We start from the raw sequence: 26,512 nt of genomic DNA, 5'->3' as shown, positions 1-26,512 counted from the left end.
GCAAAAATGTAATGTATAAAGACTGGAGTGACTGGATGTCTAACATAATAGCCAGAACACTACTTGTTACCCAGTCAGTAACCAATAAGGACTTGAAGGGGACCATATGGGTCATAACTGTTCAGTTAGTTTGCTCTTGAAACTGATGCTAATGATCAAAAGCAAATTAACTGTAGTTATGTCCCATGCAAGGCCATATTTATATTTTGGCACCTGAGGGCGTGTGCCCAGGGTGCCAGCTTTAAGGAGGTGGCCCTCATGTGCCTATATAATTGCAAATGTTTTTTTCTAGAAAAATTACAAACCTCCATAGCCATCAGCAGAGATTACCTGCATAAATCCACCAGTTGGAGATTTGGGGGGTTAGGGGGTCAGCTGCCAATTTCTGCGGGAGTGATGTCACACATAACTGAAGTGATGTCATCACTGAGAGTGCAGTCCAGTGCATAGGGTGGCACCGGATCTAAATACAGCACTTGTTCCATGCGGCTCCCCTAACTAACTAAGAGGTTAGGGAGCTGCAAAGAAGCAAGTAGTGTTCTAGGTATTTTTACACTAAATTGATCCTTGAAATGCCTTCTCAACAGCTGTCATATTGGAAGACTTTAATGAAGTTGAAATCTCCTTTATCACTTTCTGTGCCAGAAGCAAGATTTTTGGTCTCTGCTGACCATGGCCATGTAAGCAAACGTGTGGCATGACCTGACCCTAAAAATAGAATCTATAGTGCTGGCATTATGGTCTCTTTATGTTAGTACTGTATATTGTCGAACTGTAACCATTAAACAAGGCTTTCTCCCCATCAGTAGTATATACATGATGACGGGGGAAATATTTGCCTTTAATAATTTTTATAAATTTTAGAACTGCGTGGAAACTATATATGTCCCTTTGCTTCTATGCTTAAACAAGAAAGCCTGCTTAATACCTTGCTGTGCCATATCTCCGATTATTTCAATGACTTCTTCTAGGCCCAAATACAGTAAGGCAGATGTTTTCAGGCAGACCTCTGCTCTACTCCACTGCGTGTGGAAGCAATTCAAATCAACGAAGATGAGGCACAGAGTGGATCCGCTTCTCTCAGTCTACAAAAAAACACAGGCTGAGAGCAGTGCAGCCTTTAGCCCCTGTGCCCATAGCCTAAGGAGTATAAATCAGTGATACATAACGACTAAACTTATATAAGTCCCCAAAACCTAGACATCTGGTTTCAAAGGCTGGTTTCAAATATCCCTATGGACATAGGCGGCCTCACTCACTCAGACAGCACATTATTTTTTTTGTAAATTAAAAACTGTGCACTTGATGGCAATTTCAGTTCAGCCTCCAATTCCCACAAGTAGTTAAGTGTAAGAGGAGCCTTGCACTATTTGTGCACAGGGGTCCATCGCTGAATGTTTTTATCCCTGGGTTCTGGAGTGTATAACTCTATACCAACTGATAAAATTGAAGTGATTACATCCCAAATAAATGAATGTAATCAAAGATATTGTAACAAACCACATTAATATACCAAAAAAATCCAATCAGGTTTTGATATGACCTTATTAACCGACCAAGTTAGGAAGGGGATGTCTATGTGCACATCTTCATACACATAAGGCGGTATGAACTGGAGATCCTAGTTTGTACATACTGTACCAACTTCTATGTAATTTGGATGACCCCGACTAATTTGATGCTATAAATTATATAGCAATATATATATATATATATATATATATATATATATATATATATATATATATATATATATATATATACACAAACACCTGTACTAACATACATTCTGACTCTCACAAAGGGGTATATTTATCAAAGAGTGAAATTCACGCCCAGCCCGCTAGAGTGAAATTCCATCTCTTTCTATTCATTTCTATGGCATTTTTAAAGGTGTATTTATCAATGGATGAACTTTCACTTTCACCCATTGATAAATAGTCTTTTAAAAATCCCATAGAAATGAATAGAGAGATGGAATTTCACTCTAGAGGACTGTGGTGATCTCTAACTTCACTCTTTGATAAATATACCCCAAAGTCTCATCACTTTTCAATCAGTGGAAGCTTACCCTGATATGCTGATTATGGTCCCTGGTCCTGCTCTTGAGCTCTTCGTAGTTTGTAGATTAAGAGATCTTTTGAAGATAACAAATGGATTCTTGATTTACATTGTTTCATCTGTTTTTCTAAAGGGCACAATATATTTCCTAATACATTTCAGGGGCAAAGGGAATAGCCAATTGCTTTGCACATCTTGTTTGCTGTGGGCCAATACAACTTATTGCATATTCCTGCTTCCACATGTCAGCTGGTAATGAGATGCAGACACCAGCTATTACATATTAAAGGAAAATTATACCCCCAAAATGAATATTTAAGCAGCAGATAGTATATATCATATTAAGTGGCGGCATATTAAAGAATCTTACCAAACTGGTATATATATTTAAGTAAATATTGCCCTTTTACATCTCTTGCCTTGAACCACCATTATGTGATGGTCTCTGTGCTGCTTTAGAGATCACATAACCAGAAATACTACAACTCTAACAGGAAGAAGTTTGGAAGCAAAAGACAGAACTCTAACTTTTAATTGGCTCATGTGACCTAACGTATGGTTTGTTTGTGTGCACCGTGAATCGTAGGATCCCAGGGGGCGGCCCTTATTTTTTAAAATGGCAATTTTCTATTTATGATTATTCAATGGCACATACTGCTAAAAAAGTATATTATTATGAAAATGGTTTATTTACATGAAGCAGGGTTTTACATATGAGCTGTTTTATGCAATATCTTTTTATAGAGACCTACATTGTTCGGGGGTATAGTTTTACTTTAAGTGTAAATATTTTATTCAATAATAAAACTGCTTTCTTCTGGTCATAGGTACTACACCATGGTCAGAGACCAGCCTGAAAGTTCATCTATGCACAAGGTCAAATTGTACTAATAAATTAGTGATCAAGCAGTTCTATCTAAATATTGGTCCTGGGCTCCTAGCATCACAGTTAATGTAAAGCAATGACTATTAAAGAGCTAAGATTCTAAATAGTGCAAGCTCTACAATGACAGCAAGTATTCATGTGAAGGGCTAAGTATATTTTTTTAACCTGTTGGCAAAATAGGCTTTGTGAACCTTAAATAAATGTTACTTATTTTTTATTTCTTATTGCCTCTGCATTTCCCATGCCATTAAATATTTGCAGACGTTCCTGGCCCTTAAAGGAGAACTAAACCCCTTGCTTATAAAAACCCATACCCCCTGCCCTCCATAGTCCCACCTCCCTGCTCCCCCGCACAGGTGTTAACACCTGTAAATGCTCCTAAACCTGTAATTACCCCTCAGCCTAGGGAGGGGGGGACTATGGAGGGTAGGGTTTTTTATTAGCAAGGGGGGTTTGTTCTCCTTTAAAGGGGTAGTTCACTCTCAAAATAACTTTTAGTATGATGTAGACATTGATATTCTGAGACAATTTGCAATTGGTTTTCATTTTTTATTACAGGTATGGAATCTGTAATCCAGAATGCTCGGGACCTGGGGTTTTCTGGATTATGGATCTTTCCATAGTTTGGCTCTTCATACCTTAAATCAACTAGAAAATCATATAAACATTAAATAAACCCAAAAGGCTGGTTTTGCTTCCAATAAGGATTCGTTATACAGTATCTTAGTTTGGATCAAGTACAAGGTACTGTTTTATTATTGGAAAACTTGGAGCTTTTTGGCGGATTTCCGGATAACAAATCCCATACCTGCAGTTACAGTAATTTTTTTTTGCTTTTTATTTAGCAACTCTCAACTTTGTAATTGTATCTGGTTGCTAGGGTCTGAATTACCCCAGCAACCATGCATTTATTTGAATAAGAGACTGGAATATGAATAGGAGAGGACCTGAATAGAAAGATGAGTAATAAAAAGTAGCAATAACAATACATTTTGCAGTCTTACAGAGCATTTGTTTTTAAGATGGGGTCAGTGACCCCCATTTGAAAGTTGGTAGGATTCAGAAGGCAAATAATTAAAAAACTATAAAACAAATAAATAATGAAGACAAATTGAATAGTTGTTTAGAAGTAGATATTTTATAACATACTAAAAGTTAACTTAAAGGTGAACCACCCCTTTTACCAGTCCCCTTAACTAACATTACAGCATGCACTGTGCTTATATTTAGTAATACTATAGTGAACCAGAGTGATCAAGAATTGAAAGAAATAGAAGGAGGCAGAAAAAAAGAAGACAGGAATCTTTAGATTTTAATGATGGAGTGAAAGATACAGCAAATAACAGTGGAAAATGTGCAGAAAGACATAGAATACACTTCAGTACATAGACCTGACAGTGAACAGAAGTGATTGTAGTGGAGAACAGAACATGGGGGCTTTACCTTTCCTAAAGCAACAATTGATTGCTCACATCTTACATGTTTACTGGTATGTTGTTCTGGAGGCAATAATTTGGATTATTTACAGTGCATTACAGGGAAAAAGTAATTCCCTTCTCTTTAATCGACAGGTGATAATAATAAATAGGTTTGTCTCCACGCCACAGTTAACTGTAATATGGATAAATTAGCCAAAAGGTAGTAAAACATAGTTTAAGCATCAATAGATAAACCTTAATTTTCCCTATAACATCATTGTCCCTCCTAATTCACTTGCTATAGCTTTCATTGGGGAAACTGAATAAAATGAGAAATGGCAATTATGCTCAATAAAATAGTAACAAAACAGGGCAGGTAAGTTCATTCTATAGTAGCCATTTATACTCAAAATCATTATTTAGCAAATTTACCACAGATTCATGGCCATCTTTATAAATTTTCCATTATTTATCATTAAAATAACTTGAAAATGAATCAAATCGGGGAAAAAACTCAATAAAACTGAGCAAAAACCCAAATCGGATGATTTTTTATGGGACTATTCCCCCTAATTGCTCAATTCTTTCTGGCTTGTGCCCGAAAACCCCAAATATTTCAGATTACCAGGCACAACCCAGCGCAAACCACGATATCTTCAAACTGGCATAAGGACATCTTGACTTATACATAACCTCGACAGGTCTGAGATGGCAGATTTTCCATCAGCTACAGGCACCACATAATGAGGCCTTAATTCAGTATTAAATAGGCCTTCCTCCTCCTCCACAACACAGGTGGAGAGTGCACTGGATCAGCATTAAAAAAACCTACATTATTGGTAAAAAAAACAGGGCTATTTGCACCCAAAACCATACTATGCTCTTACACTTTAAATGGACAATTTATAAATTAAAGTAGGGATGCGTCGAATCCTTCATTTTCAGATTTGGCCAGATGCCAAATCCTCCACCAAAGATTCCTGAATTAGCTGAATAATGAACCAAATACAAACCCTAATTTGCAAATTCAAATAGAAAAACAATGCGTGTACTATGAAAAAATTGCCATGTTTAAATTGTCCAAAGCTTGATTTTAAGAGTTTCTAATACAAAGCCTGCAAAAAGTGCTAGGAAATGGCCAAAATCCAAAGCTAAATCCTGCAGTTATCAAGTTTCAAAACCAAATTCACAGCTCTTTACATGAAAGTGCATAAAATCAACTAGTTAAGTATTAATTTGTTTGTTAAAGCAGTATTCAACAGTATAAAAAGGCCAATGACTGTTTGATCATTGGTTTTGCAATCTAATCAGATTGCAAACAAATACACAACCCATTCTCATGATTTTGTGCAATCCAGTCGCTCAGATTGTAGGCTTAACAGCCTGGTTAGTGCATGGGCAGCTAAATCTATCTTGAGCCACTTAACAACCAATTTAATTACATAGGAATTGTGTGCAAAAGATATATTTTTGAATATAAATGTAATTATATTTTTGAATCCCTGTGATTAGAAATTTAGATTCAAATAATTTATGACAATTAGAGGATACTCTAATTAAAAATGTTTATATACTCGTATTGATTATGCTATTTATTCACTGATTTAAATCCTACCCATCACTTAAAGGGGCACATTTACTAATATCGATATTCGACCCTCGAAGTAAAATCCTTCGAAGGATTTACCGCAAATACTTCGATCGAATGAACGATTAAATCCTTCAAATCGAACGATTTTAATCCATCGATCGAAGGATTTTCCTTCGATCAAAAAAATCTTAGAAACCTTATGGGGAAGGTCCCCATAGGCTAACATTGAAGCTCGGTAGGTTTAAAGTGGCGAAGTCTCTCTTAAAGAGACAGTACTTCGACTATCGAATGGTTGAATAGTTGAACGATTTTTACTTCGAATCCTTCGAGTCGAAGTCGAAGGTCGTAGTAGCCTATTCGATGGTCGAAGGACCCAAAAAAAAAAAAAAAAGTTTTTTTACTTCGAATCCTTCACTCGAGCTTAGTACATGTGCCCCTGAGACTCTTCTCTTACTATTCTCTTCTCTCATTTTTCTCTCTGATAAATTATATGTTTCTAATGCTGTGCAGAATAAAAAATGTCTTGGCTGTCCAATAAGTAGATGACCTGGAATGCAAAAAAAATGCCATTCTGTTGATTATGTAAAATATGTTGTACCTGTTTTGTCTTAACAATGGCATGAACCAACAGATGTGTCTAACAAAAGATTTAGTGGTGCATTTTCAGGAATAAACAGTATGTCAGCTGGCTACCTTTTAATTGTCAATATATCATTATAAAGAAGGGATCAGTAAGGGGTATAACCAAAGCTCTGCGCATCCTTTCATACAAGATGGAAGAATACATGCGTACTAGAGAGAACATGCTGACTATCAGTAAACCTGAGAGCTGGAATTCGGAAGGTTTATCACTGACGGCTGGGGAAGACCAAAGGGTGAAGTGCTGAATTTGTTATGGACCCATGTATAGCTGATTGCTGGACATCTGCCTTAAGTGGCTGAGAAGTGTGTCCAAGTTTTTATTTGTAGCCACAGTGTAGACAGGCTTTCATATTTAGAAAATGTGTTAGCCTATTAATAGAAAAGCAGTTGTAGGTGTTGATAACTTTTCAAGGACCCGTATATATAGAATAAAATATAATTACATTGGCAATGCAGTGTTTTCAAATCTTAGCATGTTTACCTTTCTAAACTCTTGAAAGACTGGATTCTAGATTTAACTTATGTGCCTGGTTGGGCATTTAAGATTATAGTAAATCTATAACTTAAAAATGCCCTGTATGTGAAAGAATGAAAGCTAGACGACATACTGTAACAGTCTTACATTCATCTAGGGGTGCTGACTAATTTAAGCTATACCTGTATGTTTCTTAACAAAAAAAAACAAACAAAACAGAAAATAACAAATATTTGTACAAATGAAACAAATATAATTAAATGAAATCGTTTACTAGACATTCCTATAAGACCCAAAAACAGTTTACCAGACATACAACAAGCCACGGACTGATTCAAATCTATTCAAGCACACATATTATTACCTGACAGTAACGGAACTACCCTCTTCCAGGCCCGGGTGCAGGATGTGCACTGGGGCCCCCCTCCAGACACGCGGTTTCCTTAACGCCTTTGCTGTACCAAGGTCTCCAGTGGACCCCAAGGGGGAGCGGGCCCTGGTGCAATCGCACCCCCTGTTCCCCCTGGTAGTTACGCCACTACTACCTAACCTCTGAAAAATGCTTGAGGTGAATACTTCAAACCATCATTTCTTTCCTTTGATTGCTGTAAACTTACATTTTTCCAATAGAGAAGCAAGAGCTGCTGTAATGTCTTGCTTATAGGCATACAACTCTCAGATCCTTAAAAGGACAAAAATATAATTTTTCTTGACATATACATTTCTATCTAACTTTAAGCCAATAAGGTATTCTAAAAAGTCTAACCTTACCATCATCAAACCATCATTTAAAGATAATACACTTTTCTGATCACTTTTCATAATGGCATTTTAAATTAATAAGACTAAAACTGTGCATAGACTGAATTCTTAGGACAACAACAAAAAAACAAAACAAAAAGGCAATCAGTGCATATGGACGGTCCCTCTCACTTACTATATAGGACAACAGCTCCAAATTATAATTTATTATGTTTCTAAAAATATAAATATATAGATGGAAGCATATGCAAGTCCATCTTAACTAATTTTAAAAAAAATTAAAAGAAAAATCATCTTCAGTATATTTATAATAAAACCATACATTTCCTGATTTTACTCATAACAACTGAATATGGTAAGATTAAGGGTCTGACTTATAGGATCATTAAACAGCAAAAAAAGTAGTCTTTTCCTACAAAAATAAATATATTGTGAAGAATTTGCACTTTTTTTGCATTCTCGGGCAAGGCCTACTGTTGGGAACGATTTGGTATATGGAGCCAAGTTGATTAGTAATGTGTTGGTGCTCTAAACCCTGAACATTTTTTGTACCAACTAATACATTTAAATCAACTGCGGTTGTTAACTTTGATTATTAAGATTGTTTCCAATAAAATGGGCAAGTCTTATTTTGGGGAAAAAAGAAATTGCAGGCCATGTGATCCACTACTATTACAATAAACTAAAGGGGAAGTAATTCATGCTGATGGACACATAAAGGGAAATATAATAAGATGGCGTTAAAGCAGAAGTATACAGTGATATAGCAACATTCAGTGAATTTCAGACACTGATTTCTGCATGTAAAATCAAAACACCTATGATCCTTATTACTTAATACAACTGTATCAAATACAGAAAGAATATCTAAATATATCTGTATTGGAATAACCCAGGTGCATATTTATTCAACAAGTTTACATTTGTTGACCCTGGGTTAGAATTGATCCAGTATTAAGTAATTGAAGGGCAGGGCATATTTGGTATGTTGGATAACCACTGCAAACATTGTATTTTTTTAAATGGGAAGCATGGTTCCAAAGTATAAACTACTCTTCACCAACTTCTGGTTTCCACACCTGAGCTGCGGCTCCAGCTTTCTTTGCAGAAAATTTCGGCCTTGGAGGAGGAACCAATGCTGATATGGGTGATTCTTGTCTGGGATGCATGGGGTATCCCACAGGTGGAGAGGGCTCTGTTGGTGTGAAGACACTTGATTGAAATGAAGGCTGTGTGCTATAGCATGGCTGAGAGTACGCAGCTGCTGGCTGGAAGTTTGCAGGAGTATTAATTGGTTTTCTTGGTTGAGCTTGTCTTGCAGGAGGCAGATGATCTGACTTTTGTTTGGAGGCTGCTGTTTCTGCAGCATCAGATGGAGGTTGAAAAGTGAATAATGAAGATTTAAGCTGATATGGCTGATGCTTCATGACCTCAAGAGGGCTGAGAGCTTTTGTAGGCTTTCTTTTTGCCGTTGAGGATGCACCTTTTGATGTAACTTTGTTAGCTGCTGGAGGGTAAAGTGGTGACTGAATTGGATTATATGAATGTGGAGGAGGGGCCCGTACATTGGATGAATATTTCCATGAAGATGGTAAAGATGGCGTTGGAGAGTTTGGTCGAGCTGCATTGGCTTGTACTGTTGCAGAATCCACTACAAACTTTTCCATACGTGACTGCCTTTTGGCAAACAATGCAGCTCCCTTACCACTTAAAGCTGGCATTTCATATGCAGGCCCCGTACCTCCAGCAACTGCATTACTACCTAAAGGAGTTATAGGGGGTGTTTTCGGGGTGTATGTGTGGTATACACCAGCAGATGCTTTAGAAGGCTCTCTAGTGGAACCAGATAAATTAAGAGAATTTGGAGGCTTGCTAGCATAGGAAGCAGGATGTGCCATTGTGTCTTGAACTGGACCAGCATCTTGGGAAATGTTTTGACTTGTATATACTTGGGGATGTGTAGGAGCCACAATTGGAGGTGCCCATACTGGTGTAACAGGGGTCATGGTTGTTGGAGATTTGACTAAAGGTTTAGGGGCAACAGGTGGAGGTGTTTTTTGCTTGCCTATTTGAGCTTGCATAAAATTGCATGCCTCTGCTCCCAAACTGAGGTAGTCTTCTTCAGGTCCTGATTCATTTCCAGCTGCAGTACCTCGCTTGCCTTCTCTATTTTGAACAAGAGACAGCAACGCTGGATTAGGACTTATTTTGGGTTGTTCTTTAAATGTGAACATAGGTTTTGCTGTGTTTCTTCTTCTAGCATCTTGCAGTATTCCCGTTTTGCTTGCAGGAACTGCAATTCTTTCATCCCTAGATGCTATCTGTTCTGCTGGGTAAGAGGGTGACCATACAGCTGCTTGCACTGTGCCAGCCACAGCTGAAGATACATGGTATGATGGTTCAGGTGGTGGAGTCACAGAAGAATATGGAGGTGGTGCAGGCATATCTGACAATGGGCTGGTTATATTTCTACCAGAAGTGAATGGAAGTGCAGCTCTGTTCTGCATGCCACCAAATGGTTTTGCAGTTCTGTTCAATGCTGTTGGATTTTGGAACTCAGAGGGCTGAAAGGAAGGGCCAGATTCATATGTTCCTGCAAATCCATTTTGAATTCTCCCTTGGTTGCTGCTAACCTCAATATAACTCTTACTCACAAGGCTCTGACTTTGAATGCTTTCTTTCTGTTTTGATTGATAGGACATGGCATTATTTATGTTCTCAGTCATAGTGACATTCTCTCCCATACTTTGTCTTCTAGTTTCTTCTTGTTCTGCGCTTATCTGCTCCATTCTCTGCCTCCTCTTAGCAAACATCATGACCCCTTTACCTTTGGTCTCTGGCAGCTGCTCCATTGTTTCAATAATTTTATTTTGAGCCTCTACAAGACCAGTGTCCCAATCAAAAGTCACAATATGGGCTTTGCTATCAGGGTCTGAGAAGAAATCTTCATCTAGATCTGATTCACTAGCTCCATATAATGTAATTTCAAAAGTGTTTTCTTTATCTGCCTCGCCTTCGTCTACCTCGTAATCTTGCTGCTCAAGTTCACCAGTGCCGTAGCTAACTAAAGTATACTTTCTCGCTCTTTGGCGACGCTTCTTGAACATCAAAACCCCTTTGGACTCTGGGTTTGGTGCTTCTGTCAGCAGAAGGGCAATGCTTTTACATTTAGACTTGGCTTCTTTCACTTGTTTCTCGGACAGGCTTTCACTACGCCTGAGCCCTAAATGAGGGGAGAAAAAGATAATTAGAATGAATATTTTTCAGTTATAAACATTATTTGACTGCAAACAGTAATTTATTTATTATAAGTTAACAGAGGCTAGATACTGCACGTCTTGTTAGTTCACAACATCTTTGCAAATCACTTGCTTCTCCTTTTTTTTTGAGTCAGGCTTGTCAAGTACTTTTCAAGTAAAGTTATGTCATCTTTTATACGGAAACCTGTTATCCAGAAAGCTCTGAATTATATGTTAGTTGCCATTATAATTAACATGTATGTTTAGAGCGCCAATATATTTGAGTTGAGGCGCTGATCAATATTGGATCGTAGTAAGCAGTTGGGTGAGTATCTAGTTTTGGGGTTAGAGATGTAGATATGTAGATGTAGAGATTGATTGCCACCAATCACAATTCACCTATTGAATTTTGTTTAAATTTGAACCTGTTGCGTGTATGGTGGGAAAAGAGCTGACCGATATCAGCAGAAGACTTGGATATCGGTCGGCTCGATGATCAGGCTGGACAGAATTTTGATCAGGTGCCTTTAAAGACACCTAGGGGCCGATTCACTAAATTCGAGTGAAGGATTCGAAGTAAAAAAACTTCGAATTTCGAAGTGTTTTTTGGGCTACTTCGACCATCGAATGGGCTACTACGACCTTCGACTACGACTACGACTTCGAATCTAACGATTCGAACTAAAAATCATTCGACTATTCGACTATTCGATAGTCGAAGTACTGTCTCTTTAAGGAAAAACTTCGACCCCCTAGTTCGCCATCTAAAAGCTACCGAACTCAATGTTAGCCTATGGGGAAGGTCCCCATAGGCTTTCCTAAGTTTTTTCGGTTGAAGGATATTCCTTCGATCGTTGGATTTAAATCCTTCGAATCGTTCGATCGAATGAATAATCCTTAGATCGTTCGATCACACTATTTGCGCTAAAATCATTCGACTTCGATATTCGAAGTCGAAGGATTTTGATTCCCAGTCGAATATCGAGGGTTAATTAACCCTCGATATTCGACCCTTTGTGAATCGGCCCCCTAAACATCGGCCATTGTTAGAGCTGAATCTTCAGATACAGGTAGAATTCTATTGTTTCTACCTGTATATCTGACGATTCAGCTCATTGTGAAACAAATGATCTTTCTTGGAAAGATCATTTGTTTCCAAGAAAAATCATAATTGTTACATCTATGGCCACCTTTAGTCACTGGGTAACTGCAGTTCAAGGTTAGAAAAAGTCACTCATTGACTTTCAATGGAGACATTTAAATTGCTGTCATTCTGACACTATTAAAACCAGAGTCCCCAAAATTTGTACAATTTTGTACAATTTTTACTATATACATGAGGTTCAAGGGTGTTGCTGGGTGGATCCAACAACAGCCAATCAGATTTCATTCAGTGACTTTGAATGTTTTTCAAACGAACATGAAGTTTGTTCTGAAACTTCCCTTTCTAGTTTAAGCTATAATATTTTTTTTTACAAATGAGCTCATCCTAGAAATTGTGGTTATGGGTCATTTTCTGGCCTCAGTTTATCTCTAAAATCACTGAGACCTTAAACAAACCATTTACCATGGCCATTATTTTTTAATTAACTTTTCATATTATGTAGTAGGGTAATGGTGTCTTTCATTTGCTTTTGCTTTGCAGTCCTTAATTTTGACATTTAAAGTCCCCTCTGTGTTTATGCCTTCGGCCTTGTGCTTTATATGGTAATGAAACTCTTCGATAACTTACAATATCCTTATATTTTAGAGGGGGTACTTTATTCATTATTTAACATTATAATATTGTTGAATCTGAATGGATAAACAGTGTTCTTATAAATACATTATATTGCCCAATAAAATGATGAAGCTAATCGTGCTGTGTAAGGGTACTCCCATGCATGAGGGTTGTCGCATTAAAAAGTTATGCTTTGGTCAAATTAATCAAGCATTCCACCATTCTCATGGCAATTTAGCTCCTGACCGTTACAGCACTTTACATATAGTACATATATATATGTACTATATATATATATACATATATATGTATTATATATATGTATTATATATATTCATATATATAATACTTGTAAGATCAGCACTCTCGATTACATGTTCAGTGAAGCCTGGGTGCACGCCATCCATCAATCACAATCTACTACGTTGTGCAGGCAGCACTCACAGGACTTGTGAACACAAGAATTAATTTATTGGGCAGACACTAACATTTCAGCTGTCACCCCAGCCTTACTCCACGTTACAAATTACACATTAAACAACCCTTAAATACACAGTGTTTAGCAGGAACCCTTCTGGAACACCCACCGTGACGTGCAACTAGTCATCAGCTTGGCCTGCTTTGATGACGTAGACTAACCTACAATGAAATGAACCATATGTGTGCAAAATCCATCTTTGTGCAAACTAGCAATGAATAAATTATGTATAAAAATTCATACTTGTGTTAATCTTATTAATTACTTCCTTATGTAGAAAAAAAAGTGAACAATGTGCATAGCTAAAACCTACTTACTCCGGATACAAAGTTGCAAAATCGTTACTGAAATTTGCAAATTACCAAATAGTGATGCTTTGTAAAGTGTGATACAATCTTACGCAAATAGTGAATCAGTGTAACAACATCAGAGCTCCTCAATCTGTGTCCAATGGACTCCCCCCCCCCATCGCTCCTCATAACAACTGTCACAACTCGGACACCTCCAGTCGCATAAAGCACTCTGAGTAAATATAATGTATTTACATCGGTCACCATGGGGGCCACTGACAGGATCGCTCACACAATCCTGGAATCACTTGCATCGTGCACCCACTCCAATCAATCGGCAACCGCACCACCGCAGAAACATCACGAGAATTTTCATCAGTTCAGATATACGGTATATGTGCTTAGTTACCGCTTCAGTGCTTGCTGGTCAGATGTCCGTGTGAGACAGGCTCTTTTATGTAAAGGTGCATTCCACACTCCCCACCTCCATAAATAAAGTAATAAAATCTTCTACAAAAAATACCAAGAAAAACTCCAAAGTATGACATCACCGAACCCAAAAGCTACAGACAAATATCAAAAGCACATCATCCACCAGATGTATAGATTTCACCAACTATCTGGTACCAAATAGCCCCCAAAATTCTACTGTATCCGTGTTAAGGTATTAATAAAAAAATCACCACCTACCTGTGCTGCCAATGTCAAATCAAATAAACATTTCATTGTGTAAGCATTCTATATATAGAATATAAAATATCTCATTAAAAGTTAAAACACTCCCATTTAATTTAATAATTGATCCCAGAAAAAAAGTGCATTATCTCCTATTGGTTTTAGCTCATATATAGTCACTCCAAAATGATCACTCTAAATGCCTCATGGTAAATAGAAAGTTGTGTAAGGGACCAATTCATTCATTCCACATGGACATATAGTATTTAGTTTATGTATCCATCGAAGCTCCAATTTCAGAAGAGTTCTCTCCCTATCGCCTTTTTTATAAATAATTTATTCATTGCTAGTTTGCACAAAGATGGATTTTGCACACATATGGATTGTTTCACTGTAGGTTAGTCTACGTCTTTAAAGCAGGCCAAGCTGATGACTAGTTGCACGTCACGGTGGGTGTTCCAGAAGGGTTCCTGCTAAACACTGTGTATTTAAGCTTTGTTTAATGTGTAATTTGTAACTTTGAGAAAGGCTGGGTTGACAGCCGGAATGTTAGTGTCTGCACAATAAATTAATTCTTGTTTTTATAAGTCCTGTGAGTGCTGCCTGTACAATGTAGTATATATAGTGAATAAAGTACCCCCAGGAGTTTCATGACCATATAAAAACACGAGTTAACTTTTAATAGCCTTATATTTTGCAACTGGGGGTACTTTATTTATTATAATACACAAGTTTCAGTGAGTCATGTGACAAAAATGACATCAGAACTCACCGTTTATATAGTGAATAAAGTACCCCCTCTTGTATATTATAAGTTACAGAGGAGTTTCATGACCATATATAAAAAAAAAGGCCGAAGTACTCACCGTTTATAAGGATATCATTTACAAGATATTTATGGCTTTTGTGTATTATAAGGATATAACGTACAAGATATTCATAGCTTTTGTGTATTATATATATATCTAATATAACACAAAAGCCATGAATATCCTGTAAATTATATCCTTATAAACGGTGACTAGTGATGTCATCAGTTATAAACGGTGAGTAGTGATGTCATTTTTGTCACATGACTCACTAAAACTTGTGTATTATATTAAATAAAGTACCCCTTGTTGGAAAATAAAAAATAAACTGTTAAAAATATATATATATGGCAGGTGCATTGTTCAGTGAAGAAGAGCACTTGTCTTGTGTGTATATATATATAATTATATATATATATTGAATAAAGTACCCCTTATTGTAAAATATAAGGATATTAGAAGTAACCTCGGAGTTCCATGACCAGTATAAAAGCACTCGGCCGTGACTTATAATATCCTTATATTATACACACACACACGTGAGATAGGTGCTCTTCTTCTCTCAACAATGCACCTGCCATATATGTATTTTTAACAGTACCATGCTGCCATTTTTGCTGCTTTCCTTGGCCCTTTCAGCAGTTGGCAACTACATCCCTTTGCCAATGTACCCTTCAGTCTGCACTGATGAATATCATGCAGGTGCAATGCACAGGGGCCAGCAGGTGCAAGTGAGTTGCGCCTACACATGCAAATGACTTGTGTCCAGTGAATTGGATTGCTATTAGTTATCAGAAGTGCTTCCTTAAATGCATGATGCAAGTTATTTACAAAAGCAAACTGGTGAATCATGTGCACTTGCAGCATGCTATTTATCAGGCTCAAGCAATGACGCTTGTAAAATAAAATGATGTTTTTTTGTAAATGAGCCCTAACATGTCCCATACTGTATTATGAAAGTATGCTCTGGTTGCTGCCATCTGATTTTATTGCACCGTTGGATATGTGTGTGTGTCTAGAGAAAGTTCCCAATGGAGACTGATGGTAGTACATGCCATTTTTTTGGGGAAATACACTGAATGATGAGCCCCTTTGTGCTGGTTAATTTTTTTGGCTTTAAAATACAGGTATGGGAGCTGTTACCTGGAAACCCGTATCCAGAAAGCTTTAAAATGATTTCCTTTTTCTCTGTAATAATAAAATAGTACTTCGTACTTGATCCAAACTAAGATATAATTTATCATTATTGGAAGCAATAAGGACTGTTCACTGACATCATTTCCACAAAACATGTTTTTAAAATTTACATTTTATTCTCCTCATTCTCAGCTTTTTCTGTGCTGTACTGTAAATCCAATGACAGCTTCCAACAGCTGATAATACAAACAATTACTCTTAAAAAGACCAGTAACCCACACAGGCAGGCGGTTGCTCATCCAATGAATTTGTTCCCTTTTAGAGTTCTGGAACGAGCTATTTCCAGCCTAGTGGCACGTGTATTTATAAAACTTAAGAGTTCCCAGAGTAAAAAAAAAGAAAGATTATTGTATAAATATGTTATTCATCTGACGAGGATCTTACTTATATGTATACTGTTTTTTTTTTATAAATGTGAACTGGACTTTCCATTTCTGAAAAAGTGGTAGAATGCCTTCTTATGTTTATCAAGTTATAAATAATGAATGGGCATAGTTTTTGATGCAAGAGTAAGGGCAATTATACATAGACCAATGAGATGGTAAAATTGCACTGATTCTATTGGTTGATAGCCTAAAGGGAAGATGGAAATGGCACCTTGCCTTCTCTTACTTCTGCCAATATCCTATCCATCCACCACTGTTGTAGCATAATATATAGTGAATGAAGTACTCCATATTGTAAAATGTAAGGATATAATAAGTCATGACCATATAAAAGCACAAGGCCAAAGACCGAAGAAAATTCGATTTTACTCCTAATATCCTCATTTGTTACAACAGGGGGTAATGTTTTTATTATAAAACACAAGTTTAAGCCAGTCACGTGATTAAAACAGATGATGTCACCAAGCACTATTTATATAGTGAATAAAGTGCCTTTATTCACTATTTATATAGTGAATAAAGTGCCCCTTTTGTAATTTATAAGGATATTAGAAGTCACCGAGGAGTTTCATGACCATATAAAAACATGAGGCTGACTCCGAGGTGACTTCTAATATCCTTATAATTTACAAAAGAGGATACTTTATTTATTATAATACACAGGTTTTAGTGAGTCATGTGACAAAAATGACATCACTACTCACCATTTATAACTGATGACATCAGTACTCACCGTTTATAAGGATATAATTTACAAGATATTAATGGCTTTTGTGTATCATAAGGATATAATTCAAAAGATATTTAAGGCATATTTATATATACTGTATACTGTATATGATTTACATGCTGCTGTATATATTAGAGTGTAAATCTAAGATACAGGTATAGGATCCTTATCCGAAAACCCGATATCTCGAAACCTCCAAATTACGGAATGGCCTTCTCTCATAGACTCCATTATTATCAAATAATTCACATTTTTAAAATTAATTTCCTCTTTCTCTGTAGTAATGAAACAGTAGCTTGTACTTGATCCCAACTAAGATATAATTAATCCTTATTGGAAGCAAAGCAATCCTATTGGGTTTATTTAATGTTTAAATTATGTTTTAGAAGACTTAAGGTTTGGAGATCCAAATTACAGAAAGACTCCTTATCCGGAAAACCCCAGGTCCCGAGCATTCTGGATAACAGGTCCTATACCTTTATAGTATAAAATCTATGTTTGCAAATACCATTCTAATATCCAACTATACTCCACGTTATTAACAGTTCCCCAACAATGCTATTAACAACGTTAATGCACAACGTTAGTGCATTACAGACCTGTACTAATTGCAATAGGCTTTCCTTTTTTAACAAGGATTAGGCACAAGTGCTGGAATGAGGGTACAACCATGCTATATAATTAGCACTTGCACTGATCCCTGTTGCAGTGAGCTCTGTGCCTTTCAGAAGTTGCTCCTATGTTGGCATATCCAGTACAAGGGGCAGAGTGCAGTGTAGTAGGGTCCACATGTGCTAAATTTTGTGCCCAATGGCTTAAGTATAGAGGAAGATAGTGGGGTCATCTTCCTCTATAGTAGTAGAAATCCCCTGCTCCCCAGCTTGCTGCAGCGGGTACTGAGAGCTGGCGGGGACAGGGAGACGCAAATGACACAAGTGGGCAGGAGGGTGAGCAGGGGGTTGGGTGTTGCGTATAAGCCAGGCCCCTTCGCAGATTTATGATGGTCATTTGTACCCCAAGAATGAGGTACAAGAAGGGGCTCCATGCAGCCCTTTCTAAGCATGTGTAAATTGCATGCCAGTGGGCCAATTACAGCCAGACTCTGTAAGGTGAAGTGCAAAGGTTAACCTGGCAAGCTCAAACAAGAGGGTGCATTTTTCTGCCTGTTTTTGCATCCTTGCTTCCCATGTTGTTTAAGTTGTAGGCATGATAGTAATACACCATTCTGTAATTATTGAACATTTTATGGGGCAGGTTTATCAAGGGTCGAATTGAAAATTCCAAATCGAAATTCAAATTTTCTAGTTTTCTATAGTGAAACCTTTGATAAATATGCCTGTACATGTACAAAGCAGAACATTACATTTTCAGTCTCTTGTCCCTCCGGCGTGTGATCCTTTACATGGCAAACTCCACGGCTGGCATGCGTGCCCCTGTGCACAGTTGTTAGGAAGCTCAGTGTCAGAAGTGCAATCTGCTGAGTGTGCAAGCTGCAGTGATCAACCAAACTGTGTGCAGCTCAGAGGATTTAAATAGCACTGGTGAGGCAATTGTACATCCATTCAGGCATGTCAATCTAACGACGGGAATGGGAGATACCATTACCAGCATCTTAGAAAGACTACTTGTCTATAATATAACCATGTTCATCTCTATTCTCCAAATTACACGAAGTTTGGAAATACACGGTACGGGACCTTTTATCCAGAATGTTTGGGACCTAGGGTTTTCCACATAAAGGATCTTATTTTTATGTGGATCTCCATAAGTTAATGCTACTTAAAATTAATTTAAAGATTAAATAAAGCCAATAGGATAGTTTTGCCTTGAATAAGGATACATTATTTGTATATATACTGTATATATAGTTGTGTAGTGTATATATATATATATATATATATATATATATATATATATATATATATATATATATATAGATATATATATATATAGATATATATATATATAGATATATATATATATAGATATATATAGATATTTATATAAATTATTAGCTGATGCCAGTTAAAAATTTAACTTTGTTCATGTTGTTCATGAAATATACAGAAATGAGTTTTCCTTTTTAAACTTATAAGCCAAGGACAATAGCATTGCTTAATTCCTCAACCTAACTTGCAGTCCTCCAACAAGTGTTGAACTACAGTTAATATCTGAGGCCAGCAGAGGATGCTGGGAGTTTTAGCTCAGCAACAGCTAAAGAGCCACATTGCAGATGTTCATCCATCTGTCAGTGAATTATAACAGCCTGGATCTGTCATCAGCTGAAGGCTGCTAGGGGATGCTGGGAACTGTAGTCCAATACCAGTTGAATGACTGATAGCTGCAACACCCTAGGCTAAATAAAAAAGGATGTTCTGAGCCTTTAAAGAAGCTATTTTTTTCATCTGGCACTGAAAGACAGATACGTGTATTTTAACGATTATTATTTTTATTATTAAGTCTATTAGAAAACTTCATCGAATGCTGATGTTCAGTGACTTCAGCATAGTCAGCATATGGTGTAACTCTACATCAAACTGCTCCTCAGAATAGATTTTGTGGCTGACCTCTAAAGGCAGCCAGCAGAAGATATAGTACGAGACAGTCGAAAAAAGTGCCACTAAATGGAAAGGATCATGTAACTGGGGTTGCACATGCTGGTGTCTGTCAAATTGCTTTCTGCAAGAATCATCAAGCTTTCCAGCCAGTCTGCCTTATGGCTTAATCCCTAACAGGCTTCATTTGTACATTTCTACTTTATACATAAGGAGCCCTGTGCTTTTAACATACTTGGACCAAAGGTGTGGTTTCATCCTGAAAACTCAGATGGATCTGACAAGTTAAAAAAAACTCTAAGCAAAATTTAAATAGTTTTGTTAACAAAATGAAACGCAAAAGACTTAAAGGAGCCAGAAGATTCAACAGAAAACGAAAGACAGTGTAGATCAGTGCACATAAATGAGGCATAAAACAGCAAACTTACTTGCATGCCTCGCCCTATGTTTCTGAGGTCTTGTGTGATCCCTTTCTGCCTGTTGATCCTCCTCTCCTTGCTCTGATTCTTCTGCTGTGATTCCAAAGGAGACAGTAGCAGGAGGTGCCTCCAATTGCCCTCCTTCTTCTTTAGATTCAACACACCCCCTGTCAGACAGAGACTCGGGCTCTTCCTTCTCAATACCAGAGCAGTCTAAGATCAGCTCAACTCTGGGAAAAGATGGATCATCTGCCTCTACTGTTTTGATGATTTTTGTCTCTTGCCTGCCAGCAATCTGGAATGTTGTAGATGACATATGGGCAGGTTCTTCTTTCTGATGAAGGCATATTTCACCCACAGAAATGGTTTCATTTTGCTGTGCATTTCCTTTTATTTCTGAGGGGGTCCCATTTTCTGCACCCAAAACAGTCAAAATAGGCGCAGCAGATCCTACATGCATATCTGGCGAGAGGGAGAGTTGAAGTTCAATCATTGCACCTTGTCTTCCTTCTCCATGTTTTTCTATCAAGGGAATAAAAGCCCTTGGCGTTTCAGTCATTTTGGGTGAAATTGTGTGGCATTGAATCGTGTATTTGTCATTCTGCTCCCCTGTATCTGTCCTCGCACACAAAGACTGTTCTTGTACTTCCAAAACATCATTTTGAGAAGGGCTTTCTGGGGCAGGCCGGATTTGCAACGTGGTACTCTGTGTGTATTCTTCTACTTTGATATTTGCATCTTCTCCATTCTTCACTTCAGATACAGTAGCATTATTCGGTGCCCTGTGACATGAGAAGAAAATAAAAGCTTAATTCTAAGCCACACATTGTCCTCTAGAATAATACATCCAAGGAATGGACATAAATCAGAACCCCTAAAGATATTTGTATTTATGATAATCTCTTGTTTTATTTCAGTTTAAGAGCTTCATGTGGGATCCATACTGGCTCTAAATAATAATAATAATCTGCAGGAAATCTCTTTTCCTACCTTTGCATGAAGACATGTGGCACAGAGGAAGAAACAAGACAAATGCTAGTTTATTGCTCTGTTTTTGTATAATTCTGTAATGAGTTTGTATAACTCTGTAAGCGCCAATGCATTGACCCGATTATTCTGTTTAGCCTAAACTGGCTTATTCAGTGTGTGAGGCATTTGGGTTGACCACACTTTTATTCCATTGCTCATCTCTAAGGGTATGGCACATGGGACACTATGGGGCAAATTCACTAAGATTCGTAGTTGCGCCAGGCACAACTTCGACGCGCTTCGCCGCACTTCGCCAGGCGTAGTTTCGCCAGCGCTCCGCAAATTCACTAAACTTCGAAGTTGCGCACAGGGGTAGTGTAAGGTTGCGAAGTTGCGCTAGCGTTGATTCGCTAAGTGAAGCGAAGTTACGCTAGCGAAGGTTAATTTGCATACGGCGCCAAATTCAAATTTCAATGGAGGAATACGTAGAATCACTACAAATGCCTGGGAAACCTTCAAAACATCAAATAAAAATTTTATTTTGCCCTACACATGAGCCCACTGTATAGTTAAGTTGCCATGAGTCAGGAAATGTAGGGGGGAAGGAGGGGAGCCCCAAAAAATTGTTTGATCTTTTTCAGCCTATCACCCATAATATAGAAAACACGCCAGCGTTTTTTGGGACTTAGAAAAAATTTGAACTTTTTTGGAAGCAATCCCTATCTACTCTATTGCGCTTCGCCTGGTCTGAGGTGGCGAAGGAAGTCTAGCGTAAAAGGTAGTGTTCAGTACACTGCGCGCGTTAGTGAATTTGCGTAGTTACGTCCGTAGCGAAAATTCGCCAGGCGTAAGGGTGCGAAGTAACACTAGCGAATCTACACCAGCGTTTGTTAGTGAATTTGCGAAGTAATGAAAATGCCCACAGCTAGCGAATTGACGCTAGCGCTCGGTGCTTCGGCGCTTAGTGAATTTGCCCCTATATGTCTACTGCTGCAATATGGTGGAAAACAGTGGTAGGAAAACACCCCTGTCTACTCTTATAGAATGAAAAGTGCCATATTAGGTGAACTGGAAGTCAAAGGTTGTCTTGGCACAGAAAAGCACTTCTGTGACTGATTTGGAAAAAGCCATATTATCCCTTAACTCCTACTTGCACTTGTGGGGTCATTGCCAAATCCGAAACCTCACAAGTACAAAATTACCCTTTGGGCAGATTTATCAAGGGTCAAATTGAAAATTCAAATTCAAAGGTCGAAGTTTTTCAAAAAAATTTGAATTCGATTTTCAAGATTTATCATACTCTGACCCTTTAACTCAAATTCGACTATTCGCCACCTAAAACCTTCCGAATTGCTGCATACATCAATGGGAGACATCCAGGGATTTGGAGTTGTTTGCAGCCTTCCTGACATTCGTGTATTTTTTCATTCGAATTTGAATTCGAGTTTTCCGGTAGATTCTATTCACCCGATTTTAAAAATCTGAATTTTTTGATAAATTTCGATTGGTCGCATTTCGAGTTCATGGGAGTTTATGGGAGTTTTTAAATAAACGTGGCTCCATATGTTCATTCTTAAATATTTTTTAAGTTACATTTTAGAATTGATAGAGGTAGCAGATACCAGAAACAGTAGGGGATAATTCTTATTGAACTTGACAATTGTATATACTCCAACTCTAAAACTAAAGCCACCCTCTTAATGCCAGTGATGCCCTGTGTTTATGTAGGGATCAGAAATTGAAATAAAGGCGTGCTTTCTTTTCTTTTTCTAAAGTTCTTGTGCATGTATAGTGTCATGGATGGGCCTCCATTAGCTCTTATAGAATGTGTTCATCTAATTATTAGTTTATTATGCTTAATCTCATTAAGGTACACAAGAGCCTATGTGCATCATTACAAAGGAAACAGAATGCACTGATGACTGTTAATGTCTTTTATCAGGAAGCAATTCAGAGGATCAACTGACAGCCAGCAAATGCCCATTTTTGTTCAGAATTATCAACATCTCCTACTGAAGACTGCCAAAAGGTCACATAACAAGCTCATGTTTGGCAATGTTCACAGCAAGCTGTCTTTTGTATACACGGTAGAAAAGTAGAAAGCTTAATCAAAGGTGCTTTCTCTGCAGAACATCATAAAATACTTCTATACATCAGCATTAGATGATACATTTAAATCAGTATAAGTAAAGCTGATAATATAGTAAAGTTTGTTTAATGGCATATTCTAACATCAAGGCTATAAATGTTATTTGTTAGATTGTAATGACTATAATATTAATATAGTAGGGCATGCTACAAGATGTCTATTGCTGACTTTTCAAACAATTTAGGCATTAAAATGAACAATGGAACGTAAGCACGCATGTGTATGGCCACTTGTTTGGTTTATCTCTCCATTAGTCCTGTAGGCCGATCAGTCACATACCATAGAGGACCACCTAGCGTCATGCAAAGTAGCCTACTCAGCTAGTCCTAGCTAGATACTTTGTTTACAGTTAGTGTAGGTTTTAGGTGCTGGGTCTGGGCAGTAGTGGGAAGCCCCTGCAACTTTGTTGCAGTATAGTCATTGGTTAAATGTTTTAGGGTAAGAAATTCTGTGTTGCTTTAATAAAGCTATGGCTGCAGTTGCACTGTACGCCTTAAAGGAGTTGTTCAACAATAATTAATTTTTAGTGTGATGTAGAGAGTGATATTCTGAGACAAATTTCATTTTTTATTATTTGTGCTTTTTGAGTTATTTAGCTTTTTTTCAGCAGCTCTCCAGTTTGCAATTTCAGCAATCTGGTTCCTAGGGTCTAAATTACCCAAGCAACCTGATTTGAATAAGAGACTGGAATATGAATAGGAGAGGACCCAAATAGAAAGATGAGTAATAAAAAGTAGCAATACATCTGTAGCCTTACAGCGCTTTTGTTTTTATATGGGTTCAGTGAGTTGCAAATAATTCAAAAAATATAACAAGTAAATAATGAAGACCAAATGAAAAGTTGCTTAGAATTGGCAAGTCTATAACATACTAAAAGGCCTTAAAGGAGAACCAACCCCTTTTTTATTAAAATACCCTGCCCCCCTACCCTACATAGACCCCCCCTCCTGGCTCCCCCCAGCCTAGGTGTTACCCTGGGTAAATGACCCTAACTCTTTACTTACCCCTCGGTGTAGATTCAGGGCATCAGAGTTTATGGGCGCCATCTTCTTCTCTTTTGTAATCTTCGGTAAGAGCGAAGTGTATTGGTGCATGCACAGTTGGCACAATCTTCCGGTCCCAAACAACTGCGCATGCGACGAAAGCCACGGAAATTTCTAGAAGAAGACCCAAAGATTACCGAAGAGAAGAAGATGGCGCCCGTGAACTCCGATGCCCTGAATCTGCAACGAGGGGTAAGTAAAACGTTAGAGGCATTTACCCAGGGTAACACCCAGGCTGGGGGGGAACAGGGAGGGGGTATATGTAGGGTAGGGGATTTTTAATAAAAAGGGTTTGCTTTAAGGTATCCATAAACAGAATTATGTCAAACAATGACATATTGTCCAGCTTCTGGCCAAATAGCCCTTATTATCTTGTTTTGACCAGTGGGCAAAATTAGTGGATCTGATCAAAAGTGAATGTAAATCTTTTATTTATTTCGGAACTTGTATAACTCTTAAACACTTGTACTGACTCTGATAGTAGCTCAGAAGTACATAGGAACCTCTCTAGCTTTTGTACGACTGTTTGGAGAGAGAAAAAAAAACAAGCACATTCAGAGTGAATTCTTTCCTCCTTAAAAGGCTGTAAAAGTTTTTGGATACATGCTGCAGTGTGGGCTGCCAGAAGAAAACATTAAAAACACAGTTTCTATTTATGGCAACAACCCAGGCAACTCATAATTACCCTCAGGTAACGTCCCGTTCATATATTGAACTACAAATACATTAAAAAGGCTGCTCTACAAGTCTGAAATCGTATTACTATTCACTTAAATGCTGACATCATGCCAACATTCACATCAGTTCCCAGCAGAGCTTACAGTCTAAAGATGTCCATAGATGCAAAGATAAAGTCTTATGAAACAAAGGTTTGTACAATTTTCAGACTGTGTGTGGAGAGTCCCGACGTTTTTCATACCATTGAGATTTATTGCCTATCAGACAATTTCCATGAGTGACTATCACTACTATTTGTAGGACATAACGTTCGTATGATTCTTGTCTTTGAATTACTGGCCAGAACATCATGTGATTTGTTCTTTTCACTGCTTTATTTAATCTGAATGGTTAGTTGCAGGTCAGAAGATCGCAACAAACAAGTGATCCTCAGACAAAGTCTGCACGTCTATGGCCAGCTTAAACCCCCTATTATATTCACAAACACTAGTCTCAGTTTCATTAGAAATTAATTAACCTGTTTGTATTAGTACCTATGTTACTATACTAGAGAACTGTGAGGAGAGTTGCATTTTCACTTTGGGGGTTATTTGTCAAAAGTCAAATTTTAAATTTATGCTTTTTTAGACCTCGAATGAACTCACAACTCGAATGGTTTCTTATTTAAAGGGGACCTGTCACCCAAAATAATTATTCCAAATACTATTTTATCATGTTAGTCAAGCAAAATGAACTTTATTTACAATGTATCAATTACTGTATAAATTACACTGTATACATTATCTTGTTACCGTCAGTCTGGGAATTCATAATTAAAGCAGGCAGGAGCCATTTTGTGGACACTATTATTAAGACAAGCCTTGTATCATCTCAGAATCTTGTTTGTGCACCAGAATGGGGGACCTGAGTCCATCCCATGCCCTGGCTACAAAATTAAATGGTGAAGAGAATTGGGGAATATGTGGAGAGCAGTGACATCTAGGAAGTGCTGAATGGAAAGTGAAAGTAATTGCTACCCGACCTCCAACCCTAAGGCATAGAGGAGGGGCAAGCAGAGTTTGATTGACAGCTGAGATTTTTAAATGAGCTTACAACAGCTATGAATGCTTTAATAAAAAAAAGAATTTGGATTTCATGTTTAATTTGAAAAGGACTTTTATTATACAGATTTGTGTGTCTGGGTCCACTTTAAGAAGAAACTTGAATGGAAAAAACTCCAATAAGCAAGTTCTGGGTAAACTCAATTTTTTTGTGGAAAACAGAACTCAAACCTTAATAAATCTGCCCCTTTATCTCCCAAAACTGCTGCAGTAATGATACACAACTTATATATACTGTAA

General features: G+C 37.5%; 1 protein-coding gene across 1 annotated transcript in view; it reads right to left on the bottom strand.

Moving 5' to 3' along the window:
- The window catches only part of LOC108719620 (synaptopodin-2-like), a 134,050-nt gene that overhangs the window by 15,993 nt on the left and 91,545 nt on the right, over nt 1–26,512 (bottom strand). The window contains exons 3-4 of the mRNA XM_018268735.2: nt 20,343–21,115; nt 8,915–11,058 (exon numbers count right to left, since the gene is read on the bottom strand). Of these exons, the coding sequence (XP_018124224.2) occupies nt 8,915–11,058; nt 20,343–21,115 (2,917 nt within the window). The remainder of the gene's footprint in view (nt 1–8,914; nt 11,059–20,342; nt 21,116–26,512) is intronic.

The sequence above is a fragment of the Xenopus laevis genome, chromosome 1L (assembly GCF_017654675.1).
Source record: "Xenopus laevis strain J_2021 chromosome 1L, Xenopus_laevis_v10.1, whole genome shotgun sequence".
Lineage (NCBI taxonomy): Eukaryota > Metazoa > Chordata > Amphibia > Anura > Pipidae > Xenopus > Xenopus laevis.
The sequence above is the reverse complement of the archived record's forward strand: the minus strand, read 5'-3'. Positions and strand labels throughout refer to the sequence as shown.